The 13,331-nt window shown below is 65.1% G+C and overlaps 1 protein-coding gene across 1 annotated transcript in view; it reads left to right on the top strand.

Annotated features, from left to right (window-relative positions):
- The first annotated feature begins 3,057 nt into the window (after nt 1-3,057).
- CTNNBL1 (catenin beta like 1) overlaps nt 3,058-13,331 on the top strand; it is a 76,321-nt gene continuing 66,047 nt past the window's right edge. The window contains exon 1 of the mRNA XM_073606543.1: nt 3,058-3,213. Coding sequence (XP_073462644.1) covers nt 3,184-3,213 — 30 coding nt within the window. The 5' untranslated portion in view covers nt 3,058-3,183. The remainder of the gene's footprint in view (nt 3,214-13,331) is intronic.

Genomic DNA, 13,331 nt, shown 5'->3' with positions numbered 1-13,331 from the left:
CAGTTATGCGTTTAGTGTTTTGTAAGTGTCAGTGATCGATCGATACTGCACTTGGGTGGGCTGGGCTGGGCCGGGCGGAGGGGCAAAACGCAGGTGCTAGCAGGTATCTGGGCTGATCCCGCTAACACTGCGTTTTTGGGAACCCTAAACTGCTGGGGACGCTAGTATAGATCTGATCGGATCAGATATTGATCCGTTCAGATACTATACCACTAAGGGAGGTGTATGCTGCGTGCGTGGGTGTTAGCGGTACTGGCGCTAACCTGACGCTGCCTGGGGCTGGTGCTTGCCAGTTCACCAAAACGCTACCAAAAAAACTGTTAGCGATCGCAGGGATCAGGCCTGACTCTGCGAACGCTGCAGTTATGCGTTTAGTGTTTTGTAAGGGACAGTGATCGATCGATACTGCACTTGGGTGGGCCGGGCCGGGCGGAGGGGCAAAACGCAGGTGCTAGCAGGTATCTGGGCTGATCCCGCTAACACTGCGTTTTTGGGAACCCTAAACTGCTGGGGACGCTAGTATAGATCTGATCGGATCAGATATTGATCCGATCAGATACTATACCACTAAGGGAGGTGTACGGTGCGTGCGTGGGTGTTAGCGCTACTGGCGCTAACCTGACGCTGCCTGGTGCTTGCTTGCCAGTTCACCAAAATGCTACCAAAAAAACTGTTAGCGATCGCAGGGATCAGGCCTGACTCTGCGAACGCTGCAGTTATGCGTTTAGTGTTTTGTAAGTGACAGCGATCGATCGATACTGCACTTGGGTGGGCCGGGCGGAGGGGCAAAACGCAGATGCTAGCGGGTATCTGGGCTGATCCCGCTAACACTGCGTTTTTGGGAACCCTAAACTGCTGGGGACGCTAGTATAGATCTGATCGGATCAGATATTGATCCGATCAGATACTATACCACTAAGGGAGGCGTATGCTGCGTGCGTGGGTGTTAGCGGTACTGGCGCTAAGCTGACGCTGCCTGGGGCGAAGCATATCACCGCCGGGCGATCAGGGGGCTAAACCTTTATTCGGTAATAAACGGCGGGTGCCCTGACACTATAAAAAATAAACGAACTAACCAGCGTCAACCGTAACGTTTATACGGTGATCAGTGGTGAAAGGGTTAACTAGGGGGCAATCAAGGGGTTAAAACATTTATTAGATAGTATATGGGGGTCCCTGACACTATAAAACGCTGACGGCGAACCTAAATATTTACGTCCCTAACTAGCGTCACCAGTGACACTAATACAGCGATCAGAAAAATGATCGCTTAGCAACACTGGTGACAGGGGGTGATCAAGGGGTTAAAACTTTATTAGGGGGGGTTAGGGGGGTACCCTAGACCTAAAGGGGGGTAATACTAACTGTCCCAACACTGTAACTGTCACAAACTGACACTATGCAGTAATCAGAAAAAAAAAAAACCTGCTGGTGTCAGTTTGTGACAGGGGGGGGGGGTGATTGGGGGGGGATCGGGGGGGCGATCGGGGGGGGGATCGGGGTGTTTTGTGTGCTTGGCATGTTCTACTGTGTGTGTAGTGTGTTGTGCACTTACATTGATGTCTTCTCCCCTCGGCGCTGGAACGGAATACCGAGCCGAGGGGAGATGACATCATTTCCTTTGCTGCTGTTTAGCATACAGCAGCAAAGGAATGTTCCCATTGGCCGGCGGAGATCGCGAGGGGGGGGCCACGAACGGATGGCCTCCCCCTCATCTCGGATCGCCGGGGAACAGAACGGGACCGCCTCGGGCACCGGGGGGGGGTCCGATCGGACCCCCCACCCGCGGAAGGCAAATCACGTACATGTACGTGATTTTGCCTGCCCGTGCCGCTTTGCCGACGTAAATCGGCGTTAGGCGGTCCTAAAGTGGTTAATTACCACCAAAAGAAAGCTCAGTCTGTCTTAAAAAAATGATATAAAATTTATTTGAGTACGACTGAGTAATTGTCATTCAAAGTGTGACAGCGCTGAAAACTGAAAAATGGCCTGGGCAGGAAGCGGGTGGAAAAGTCTGGTCTTCGAATGGTAAATGTACCTCTGACTACCAATATATTAAAAAATAGAAAACCCTGTGTTTATTGACTACCACCAAAAGAAAGCTCCGTCTAAAAAAACAAAACAGAGTCCCCCCCCCAGCACAACTAAGTAATTGTCGGTCAAAGTATCCCAGCACTGAAAACTGGACAATGGCCTGGTGATGGAGGGGTTTATACAGGCTGCTACACAAGTGGTTGAAGTTTAAATACACTTTCAGCCCTGGTTCACACTGATGCGATGCGGGAAACACACGAGATTCGCTTCGTTTCTCTGCATTGCAGTGCATAACAATCGCACGGTGTCCATGCGATTTGCTGTGGGTGTCAATGTCAGATTAAGGCCCCTTTCACACCGAGGTGCTTATAAACTGCCAGTAAAACACAGAGCGCTTTTGAAGAGCTTTTCAGGTGCTTTTGAAACGCCCGAGGGCTTTCCCACTGGAGCGGTGCGCTGGGAAGACGCTGAAAAAAGTCCTGCAAGCAGCATCTTTGGAGTGGTGGGGGGGGTAAAAGCATCCCGCTAGTGGCCGAATAGCGTTGCGAAATTGACGGTAAAGTGCCGCCAAAAATAGTGGCTCTTTACCGCCGACGCACCCACCGCCCCATTGTGAAAGGGGCCTAAAGGTTTAGCACTGAGAAACTCTTTTTTGAAAGATAAATAGTGCATTTTTTTATATACAACTATATAGATCAGAGCAAAATGAGGGACAAATGAGGAGGAATGAGGGACAGAAGGACTTTGCTTTAAATCAGGGACAGTTTTGAGCTATGTACCCATGTGATGCAATTCAGGTGTGGGGAAAAAAGGGTCCAGCACCATTTTGGTGCTGATGCGACACAGAGAGGAAGAAGTTCACTTCATACTTCAAATTCTAAAACAAAGTGGATTTTATTCCTCAAGCTCAGCCATGACCAGAACATCAATACTACTGTGATCTGTGAACAGCCCAAACAAAACTTTATTGTTACACCTCCAACCATTCCAGCTTGTTTTACGGCAGCGCGGCAAAACTACACCTCGGCCTTTTCACAGCATTGTGGACGCGTCGCGCTTTACAGCGGAGTGGTATGTCTGATTCATCACGACGGAGCACTTTACGGTAGAGGATTCGTCACTTTACAGCGCTGTACTGCACTGGTAGAAATGGATGTAGGAGAACTACTGCGATATCAGGTGAGGACCATGAAGAGTGATTTGTGTTGTGCTCTCCGTGTATTGCTATGGTGGGGTCCGTGTACAGCAATGTGGGGGGAGTGCTGTGACTCTGCTAACCTTATGGGACTCATTGTTATTGGAGATGTGTCTATGGAGGTTCACCACAGATCAGGTCCTGCTGTAGAGTCACTGAGCAATCCCTCTATGGAGGGTCCTCGCTAATAAGGTGCTGCTGACCGACCCAGCCACGGGGTCTCGCTGCTGACAAGTTACCACTAACTGCTGATGACCCCTCTATGGAGGCATGCCACAGATGAGGTACTGCTTTAAAGGTTAGCTGCAGACCGATTCCCCCCCCCCCCCCCCCTATGGTGGCTCGCCGCCAACCGATTCCCCCCCCCCCCTCCCTATGGAGGCTCGCCACCAACCGATTCCCCCCCCCCGCTATGGAGGCTCGCCGCCAACCGATTCCCCCCCCCCGCTATGGAGGCTCGCCGCCAACCGATTTCCCCCCCCGCTATGGAGGCTCGCCGCCAACCGATTCCCCCCCCCGCTATGGAAGTTCGCCGCCAACCGATTTCCCCCCCCCCCCCGCTATGGAGGCTCGCCGCCAACCGATTCCCCCCCCCGCTATGGAGGCTCGCTAAAGATGAGGTACTGCTTTAAAGGTTAGCTGCAGACCGATTTCCCCCCCCCCTCCCTATGGTGGCTCGCCGCCAACCGATTCCCCCCCCCCCTCCCTATGGAGGCTCGCCGCCAACCGATTCCCCCCCCCGCTATGGAGGCTCGCCGCCAACCGATTTCCCCCCCCCGCTATGGAGGCTCGCCGCCAACCGATTCCCCCCCCCCCGCTATGGAGGTTCGCCGCCAACCGATTCCCCCCCCCTCCCGCTATGGAGGTTCGCCGCCAACCGATTCCCCCCCCCCCCGCTATGGAGGCTCACCGCCAACCGATTCCCCCCCCCCCCGCTATGGAGGCTCACCGCCAACCGATTTCCCCCCCCCCCGCTATGGAGGCTCACCGCCAACCGATTCCCCCCCCCCCGCTATGGAGGCTCACCGCCAACCGATTCCCCCCCCCCCCGCTATGGAGGCTCACCGCCAACCGATCCCCCCCCCCCCCCGCTATGGAGGCTCACCGCCAACCGATCCCCCCCCCCCCCCGCTATGGAGGCTCACCGCCAACCGATCCCCCCCCCCCCCCGCTATGGAGGCTCACCGCCAACCGATCCCCCCCCCCCCGCTATGGAGGCTCACCGCCAACCGATTTCCCCCCCCCCCCGCTATGGATCACCGCCAACCGATCCCCCCCCCCGCTATGGACTCTCACCGCCAACCGATTCCCCCCCCCCCCGCTATGGAGGCTCGCCGCCAACCGATCCCCCCCCCCTGCGCATTGGAGGCTCGCCGCCAACCGATTTCCCCCCCGCTATGGAGGCTCGCTAAAGATGAGGTACTGCTTTAAAGGTTAGCTGCAGACCGATTCCCCCCCCCCCCCCATGGAGGCTCGCCGCCAACCGATTCCCCCCCCCCCCCCCCGCTATGGAGGCTCGCCACCAACCGATTCCCCCCCCCCCCCGCTATGGAGGCTCGCCACCAACCGATTCCCCCGCTATGGAGGCTCGCCGCCAACCGATTTCCCCCCCCCGCTATGGAGGCTCTCCGCCAACCGATTTCCCCCCCCCGCTATGGAGGCTCGCCGCCAACCGATTTCCCCCCCCCCCGCTATGGAGGCTCGCCGCCAACCGATTTCCCCCCCCCCCGCTATGGAGGCTCGCCGCCAACCGATTTCCCCCCCCCGCTATGGAGGCTCGCCGCCAACCGATCCCCACCCCCCCCCCGCTATGGAGGCTCGCCGCCAACCGATCCCCCCCCCCCGCTATGGACTCTCACCGCCAACCGATCCCCCCCCCCCGCTATGGACTCTCACCGCCAACCGATCCCCCCCCCCCCGCTATGGAGGCTCACCGCCAACCGATCCCCCCCCCCCCCGCTATGGAGGCTCACCGCCAACCGATTCCCCCCCCCCCCCCGCTATGGAGGCTCACCGCCAACCGATCCCCCCCCCCCGCTATGGACTCTCGCCGCCAACCGATTTCCCCCCCCCCCCGCTATGGAGGCTCGCCGCCAACCGATCACCCCCCCCTCCCTATGGAGGCTCGCCGCCAACCGATTCCCCCCCCCTCCCTATGGAGGCTCGCCGCCAACCGATTCCCCCCCCCCCTGTGGAGGCTCGCCGCCAACCGATTCCCCCCCCCCCTCCCTATGGAGGCTCGCCGCCAACCGATTCCCCCCCCCCCTATGGAGGCTCGCCGCCAACCGATTTTTTTCCCCCCCCTCCTCCCTATGGAGGCTCGCCGCCAACCGATTCCCCCCCCCCCCGCTATGGAGGCTCGCCGCCAACCGATTCCCCCCCCCCGCTATGGAGGCTCGCCGCCAACCGATTTCCCCCCCCCCGCTATGGAGGCTCGCCGCCAACCGATTCCCCCCCCCCCCGCTATGGAGGCTCGCCGCCAACCGATTTCCCCCCCCCCGCTATGGAGGCTCGCCGCCAACCGATTCCCCCCCCCCGCTATGGAGGTTCGCCGCCAACCGATTCCCCCCCCCGCTATGGAGGTTCGCCGCCAACCGATTCCCCCCCCCCCGCTATGGAGGCTCGCCGCCAACCGATTTCCCCCCCCCGCTATGGAGGCTCGCCGCCAACCGATTCCCCCCCCCGCTATGGAGGTTCGCCGCCAACCGATTTCCCCCCCCCTCCCGCTATGGAGGCTCGCCGCCAACCGATTCCCCCCCCCGCTATGGAGGCTCACCGCCAACCGATTCCCCCCCCCCCGCTATGGAGGCTCACCGCCAACCGATTCCCCCCCCCCCCGCTATGGAGGCTCACCGCCAACCGATTCCCCCCCCCCCGCTATGGAGGCTCACCGCCAACCGATTCCCCCCCCCCCGCTATGGAGGCTCACCGCCAACCGATTTCCCCCCCCCCGCTATGGAGGCTCACCGCCAACCGATTCCCCCCCCCCCCGCTATGGAGGCTCACCGCCAACCGATTCCCCCCCCCCCCGCTATGGAGGCTCACCGCCAACCGATCCCCCCCCCCCCCCCCGCTATGGAGGCTCACCGCCAACCGATCCCCCCCCCCCCCCGCTATGGAGGCTCACCGCCAACCGATCCCCCCCCCCCCCCGCTATGGAGGCTCACCGCCAACCGAGGCTATGGAGGCTCACCGCCAACCGATTTCCCCCCCCCCCCGCTATGGATCACCGCCAACCGATCCCCCCCCCCGCTATGGACTCTCACCGCCAACCGATTTCCCCCCCCCCCCCGCTATGGAGGCTCGCCGCCAACCGATCCCCCCCCCCCTGCGCATTGGAGGCTCGCCGCCAACCGATTTCCCCCCCGCTATGGAGGCTCGCTAAAGATGAGGTACTGCTTTAAAGGTTAGCTGCAGACCGATCCCCCCCCCCCCCCCATGGAGGCTCGCCGCCAACCGATTCCCCCCCCCCCCCCGCTATGGAGGCTCGCCACCAACCGATTCCCCCCCCCCCGCTATGGAGGCTCGCCACCAACCGATTCCCCCCGCTATGGAGGCTCGCCGCCAACCGATTCCCCCGCTATGGAGGCTCGCCGCCAACCGATTCCCCCGCTATGGAGGCTCGCCGCCACCGATTCCCCCGCTATGGAGGCTCGCCGCCAACCGATTCCCCCCCCCCCGCTATGGAGGCTCGCCACCAACCGATTTCCCCCCCGCTATGGAGGCTCGCCGCCAACCGATTTCCCCCCCCCCGCTATGGAGGCTCGCCGCCAACCGATTTCCCCCCCCCCGCTATGGAGGCTCGCCACCAACCGATTTCCCCCCCCCCGCTATGGAGGCTGGAGGCTCGCCGCCAACCGATTTCCCCCCCCCCGCTATGGAGGCTCGCCGCCAACCGATCCCCCCCCCCGCTATGGACTCTCACCGCCAACCGATCCCCCCCCCCCCCCCCGCTATGGACTCTCACCGCCAACCGATCCCCCCCCCCCCCGCTATGGAGGCTCACCGCCAACCGATCCCCCCCCCCCCCCCCGCTATGGAGGCTCACCGCCAACCGATTCCCCCCCCCCCCCCCGCTATGGAGGCTCACCGCCAACCGATCCCCCCCCCCGCTATGGACTCTCGCCGCCAACCGATTTCCCCCCCCCCCCCGCTATGGAGGCTCGCCGCCAACCGATCACCCCCCCCCTCCTATGGAGGCTCGCCGCCAACCGATTCCCCCCCCCTCCCTATGGAGGCTCGCCGCCAACCCGATTCCCCCCCCCCCCCTGTGGAGGCTCGCCGCCAACCAATTCCCCCCCCCCCTCCCTGTGGAGGCTCGCCGCCAACCGATTCCCCCCCCCCCCTCCCTATGGAGGCTCGCCGCCAACCGATTTCCCCCCCCCCCCTATGGAGGCTCGCCGCCAACCGATTTTTTTCCCCCCCCCTCCTCCCTATGGAGGCTCGCCGCCAACCGATTCCCCCCCCCCGCTATGGAGGCTCGCCGCCAACCGATTCCCCCCCCCCGCTATGGAGGTTCGCCGCCAACCGATTCCCCCCCCCCCGCTATGGAGGTTCGCCGCAACCGATTCCCCCCCCCCCCCGCTATGGAGGCTCACCGCCAACCGATTTCCCCCCCCCCCCCGCTATGGAGGCTCACCGCCAACCGATCCCCCCCCCCGCTATGGAGGCTCACCGCCAACCGATCCCCCCCCCCCCCGCTATGGAGGCTCACCGCCAACCGATTCCCCCCCCCCCCCCGCTATGGAGGCTCACCGCCAACCGATCCCCCCCCCCCGCTATGGACTCTCGCCGCCAACCGATTTCCCCCCCCCCCCCGCTATGGAGGCTCGCCGCCAACCGATCACCCCCCCCCTCCTATGGAGGCTCGCCGCCAACCGATTCCCCCCCCCCTCCCTATGGAGGCTCGCCGCCAACCGATTCCCCCCCCCCCCCTGTGGAGGCTCGCCGCCAACCGATTCCCCCCCCCCCTCCCTATGGAGGCTCGCCGCCAACCGATTTCCCCCCCCCCCCTATGGAGGCTCGCCGCCAACCGATTTTTTTCCCCCCCCTCCTCCCTATGGAGGCTCGCCGCCAACCGATTCCCCCCCCCCGCTATGGAGGCTCGCCGCCAACCGATTCCCCCCCCCCGCTATGGAGGTTCGCCGCCAACCGATTCCCCCCCCCCGCTATGGAGGTTCGCCGCCAACCGATTCCCCCCCCCCCCCCCGCTATGGAGGCTCACCGCCAACCGATTCCCCCCCCCCCCCCGCTATGGAGGCTCACCGCCAACCGATCCCCCCCCCCCCCGCTATGGAGGCTCACCGCCAACCGATTTCCCCCCCCCCCCCCGCTATGGAGGCTCACCGCCAACCGATTCCCCCCCCCCCGCTATGGAGGCTCACCGCCAACCGATTCCCCCCCCCCGCTATGGATCACCGCCAACCGATCCCCCCCCCCCCGCTATGGACTCTCACCGCCAACCGATTCCCCCCCCCCCCCGCTATGGAGGCTCGCCGCCAACCGATCCCCCCCCCCCCCCCGCGCATTGGAGGCTCGCCGCCAACCGATTTCCCCCCCGCTATGGAGGCTCGCTAAAGATGAGGTACTGCTTTAAAGGTTAGCTGCAGACCGATTTCCCCCCCCCCCCCCCCCCCCATGGAGGCTCGCCGCCAACCGATTTCCCCCCCCCCCGCTAATGGAGGCTCGCCACCAACCGATTCCCCCCGCTATGGAGGCTCGCCACCAACCAATTCCCCCCGCTATGGAGGCTCGCCGTCAACCGATTCCCCCGCTATGGAGGCTCGCCGCCAACCGATTCCCCCCCCCCCCCGCATTGGAGGCTCGCCACCAACCGATTTCCCCCCCCGCTATGGAGGCTCGCCGCCAACCGATTTCCCCCCCCCCCGCTATGGAGGCTCACCGCCAACCGATCCCCACCCCCCCGCTATGGAGGCTCACCGCCAACCGATCCCCACCCCCCCGCTATGGAGGCTCACCGCCAACCGATCCCCACCCCCCGCTATGGACGATCCCCACCCCCCCGCTATGGAGGCTCACCGCCAACCGATCCCCACCCCCCCGCTATGGAGGCTCACCGCCAACCGATCCCCACCCCCCCGCTATGGAGGCTCACCGCCAACCGATTTCCCCCCCCCCCCGCTATGGATCGCCGCCAACCGATTCCCCCCCCCGCTATGGACTCTCACCGCCAACCGATTCCCCCCCCCGCTATGGAGGCTCGCCGCCAACCGATTTCCCCCCCCGCTATGGAGGCTCGCCGCCAACCGATTCCCCCCCCCCCCCGCTATGGAGGCTCACCGCCAACCGATCCCCCCCCCCCCCCCGCTATGGAGGCTCACCGCCAACCGATTCCCCCCCCCCCGCTATGGATCGCCGCCAACCGATCCCCCCCCCCGCTATGGACTCTCACCGCCAACCGATTTCCCCCCCCCCCGCTATGGAGGCTCGCCGCCAACCGATTTCCCCCCCCCCGCTATGGAGGCTCGCCGCCAACCGATTTTCCCCCCCCCCGCTATGGAGGCTCGCCGCCAACCGATTTCCCCCCCCCGCTATGGAGGCTCGCCGCCAACCGATTTCCCCCCCCCGCTATGGAGGCTCGCTGCCAACCGATCCCCCCCCCCCCCGCTATGGAGGCTCACCGCCAACCGATTCCCCCCCCCCGCTATGGATCACCGCCAACCGATTTCCCCCCCCCCCTATGGACTCTCGCCGCCAACCGATTTCCCCCCCCCGCTATGGAGGTTCGCCGCCAACCGATTTCCCCCCCCCCCCGCTATGGAGGCTCGCCGCCAACCGATTCCCCCCCCCCGCTATGGAGGCTCGCTAAAGATGAGGTACTGCTTTAAAGGTTAGCTGCAGACCGATTCCCCCCCCCCCCCCCTATGGTGGCTCGCCGCCAACCGATTCCCCCCCCCCCCCCTCCCTATGGAGGCTCGCCGCCAACCGATTCCCCCCCCCCGCTATGGAGGCTCGCCGCCAACCGATTTCCCCCCCCCGCTATGGAGGCTCGCCGCCAACCGATTTCCCCCCCCCCGCTATGGAGGTTCGCCGCCAACCGATTTCCCCCCCCCTCCCGCTATGGAGGCTCGCCGCCAACCGATTCCCCCCCCGCTATGGAGGCTCACCGCCAACCGATTCCCCCCCCCCCCCGCTATGGAGGCTCACCGCCAACCGATTCCCCCTCCCCCCGCTATGGAGGCTCGCCGCCAACCGATTTCCCCCCCCCCCGCTATGGAGGCTCGCCGCCAACCGATTTTCCCCCCCCCCGCTATGGAGGCTCGCCGCCAACCGATTTCCCCCCCCCCGCTATGGAGGCTCGCCGCCAACCGATTTCCCCCCCCCGCTATGGAGGCTCGCTGCCAACCGATCCCCCCCCCCCCCGCTATGGAGGCTCACCGCCAACCGATTCCCCCCCCCCGCTATGGATCACCGCCAACCGATTCCCCCCCCCCCTATGGACTCTCGCCGCCAACCGATTCCCCCCCCCGCTATGGAGGTTCGCCGCCAACCGATTTCCCCCCCCCCCCGCTATGGAGGCTCGCCGCCAACCGATTCCCCCCCCCCCGCTATGGAGGCTCGCTAAAGATGAGGTACTGCTTTAAAGGTTAGCTGCAGACCGATTCCCCCCCCCCCCCCTATGGTGGCTCGCCGCCAACCGATTTCCCCCCCCCCCCCCCTCCCTATGGAGGCTCGCCGCCAACCGATTCCCCCCCCCCGCTATGGAGGCTCGCCGCCAACCGATTTCCCCCCCCGCTATGGAGGCTCGCCGCCAACCGATTTCCCCCCCCCGCTATGGAGGTTCGCCGCCAACCGATTTCCCCCCCCCTCCCGCTATGGAGGCTCGCCGCCAACCGATTCCCCCCCCGCTATGGAGGCTCACCGCCAACCGATTCCCCCCCCCCCCCGCTATGGAGGCTCACCGCCAACCGATTCCCCCCCCCCCGCTATGGAGGCTCACCGCCAACCGATTCCCCCCCCCCGCTATGGAGGCTCACCGCCAACCGATTCCCCCCCCCCCCGCTATGGAGGCTCACCGCCAACCGATTCCCCCCCCCCCCCCGCTATGGAGGCTCACCGCCAACCGATTTTCCCCCCCCCCCGCTATGGAGGCTCACCGCCAACCGATCCCCCCCCCCCGCTATGGAGGCTCACCGCCAACCGATCCCCCCCCCCCCCCCGCTATGGAGGCTCACCGCCAACCGATTCCCCCCCCCCCCCCCGCTATGGATCACCGCCAACCGATCCCCCCACCCCCCGCTATGGACTGTCACCGCCAACCGATTTCCCCCCCCCCGCTATGGAGGCTCGCCGCCAACCGATCCCCCCCCCCCTGCGCATTGGAGGCTCGCCGCCAACCGATTTCCCCCCCGCTATGGAGGCTCGCTAAAGATGAGGTACTGCTTTAAAGGTTAGCTGCAGACCGATTCCCCCCCCCCCCCATGGAGGCTCGCCGCCAACCGATTTCCCCCCCCCCCCCCCCGCTATGGAGGCTCGCCACCAACCGATTCCCCCCCCCCCGCTATGGAGGCTCGCCGCCAACCGATTCCCCCGCTATGGAGGCTCGCCGCCAACCGATTCCCCCGCTATGGAGGCTCGCCGCCAACCGATTCCCCCGCTATGGAGGCTCGCCGCCAACCGATTCCCCCGCTATGGAGGCTCGCCGCCAACCGATTCCCCCGCTATGGAGGCTCGCCGCCAACCGATTCCCCCGCTATGGAGGCTCGCCGCCAACCGATTCCCCCGCTATGGAGGCTCGCCGCCAACCGATTCCCCCGCTATGGAGGCTCGCCGCCAACCGATTCCCCCCCCCCCCGCATTGGAGGCTCGCCACCAACCGATTTCCCCCCCCGCTATGGAGGCTCGCCGCCAACCGATTCCCCCCCCCCGCTATGGAGGCTCGCCGCCAACCGATTTCCCCCCCCCCCCCCCGCTATGGAGGCTCGCCGCCAACCGATTTCCCCCCCCCCCGCTATGGAGGCTCGCCGCCAACCGATTTCCCCCCCCCGCTATGGAGGCTCGCCGCCAACCGATTTCCCCCCCCCCCCGCTATGGAGGCTCGCCGCCAACCGATTTCCCCCCCCCCCGCTATGGAGGCTCGCCGCCAACCGATCCCCACCCCCCCCTCTATGGAGGCTCGCCGCCAACCGATCCCCCCCCCCGCTATGGACTCTCACCGCCAACCGATCCCCCCCCCCCCCCCGCTATGGACTCTCACCGCCAACCGATCCCCCCCCCCGCTATGGAGGCTCACCGCCAACCGATTCCCCCCCCCCCCCGCTATGGAGGCTCACCGCCAACCGATTCCCCCCCCCCCGCTATGGAGGCTCACCGCCAACCGATCCCCCCCCCCCCCGCTATGGACTCTCGCCGCCAACCGATTTCCCCCCCCCCCCCCCCGCTATGGAGGCTCGCCGCCAACCGATCACCCCCCCCTCCCTATGGAGGCTCGCCGCCAACCGATTCCCCCCCCCTCCCTATGGAGGCTCGCCGCCAACCGATCCCCCCCCCCCCCCTGTGGAGGCTCGCCGCCAACCGATTCCCCCCCCCCCCTCCCTATGGAGGCTCGCCGCCAACCGATTTCCCCCCCCCCCCTATGGAGGCTCGCCGCCAACCGATTTTTTTCCCCCCCCTCCTCCCTATGGAGGCTCGCCGCCAACCGATTCCCCCCCCCCGCTATGGAGGCTCGCCGCCAACCGATTTCCCCCCCCCCCGCTATGGAGGCTCGCCGCCAACCGATTCCCCCGCTATGGAGGCTCGCCGCCAACCGATTCCCCCGCTATGGAGGCTCGCCGCCAACCGATTCCCCCGCTATGGAGGCTCGCCGCCAACCGATTCCCCCGCTATGGAGGCTCGCCGCCAACCGATTCCCCCGCTATGGAGGCTCGCCGCCAACCGATTCCCCCGCTATGGAGGCTCGCCGCCAACCGATTCCCCCGCTATGGAGGCTCGCCGCCAACCGATTCCCCCGCTATGGAGGCTCGCCGCCAACCGATTCCCCCGCTATGGAGGCTCGCCGCCAACCGATTCCCCCGCTATGGAGGCTCGCCGCCAACCGATTCCCCCGCTATGGAGGCTCGCCGCCAACCGATTCCCCCCCCCC

The sequence above is a fragment of the Aquarana catesbeiana genome, linkage group LG12 (genome assembly GCF_042186555.1).
Source record: "Aquarana catesbeiana isolate 2022-GZ linkage group LG12, ASM4218655v1, whole genome shotgun sequence".
Lineage (NCBI taxonomy): Eukaryota > Metazoa > Chordata > Amphibia > Anura > Ranidae > Aquarana > Aquarana catesbeiana.
Note: the sequence above shows the minus strand (reverse complement) of the source record. Positions and strands in the feature narration are given on the sequence as shown.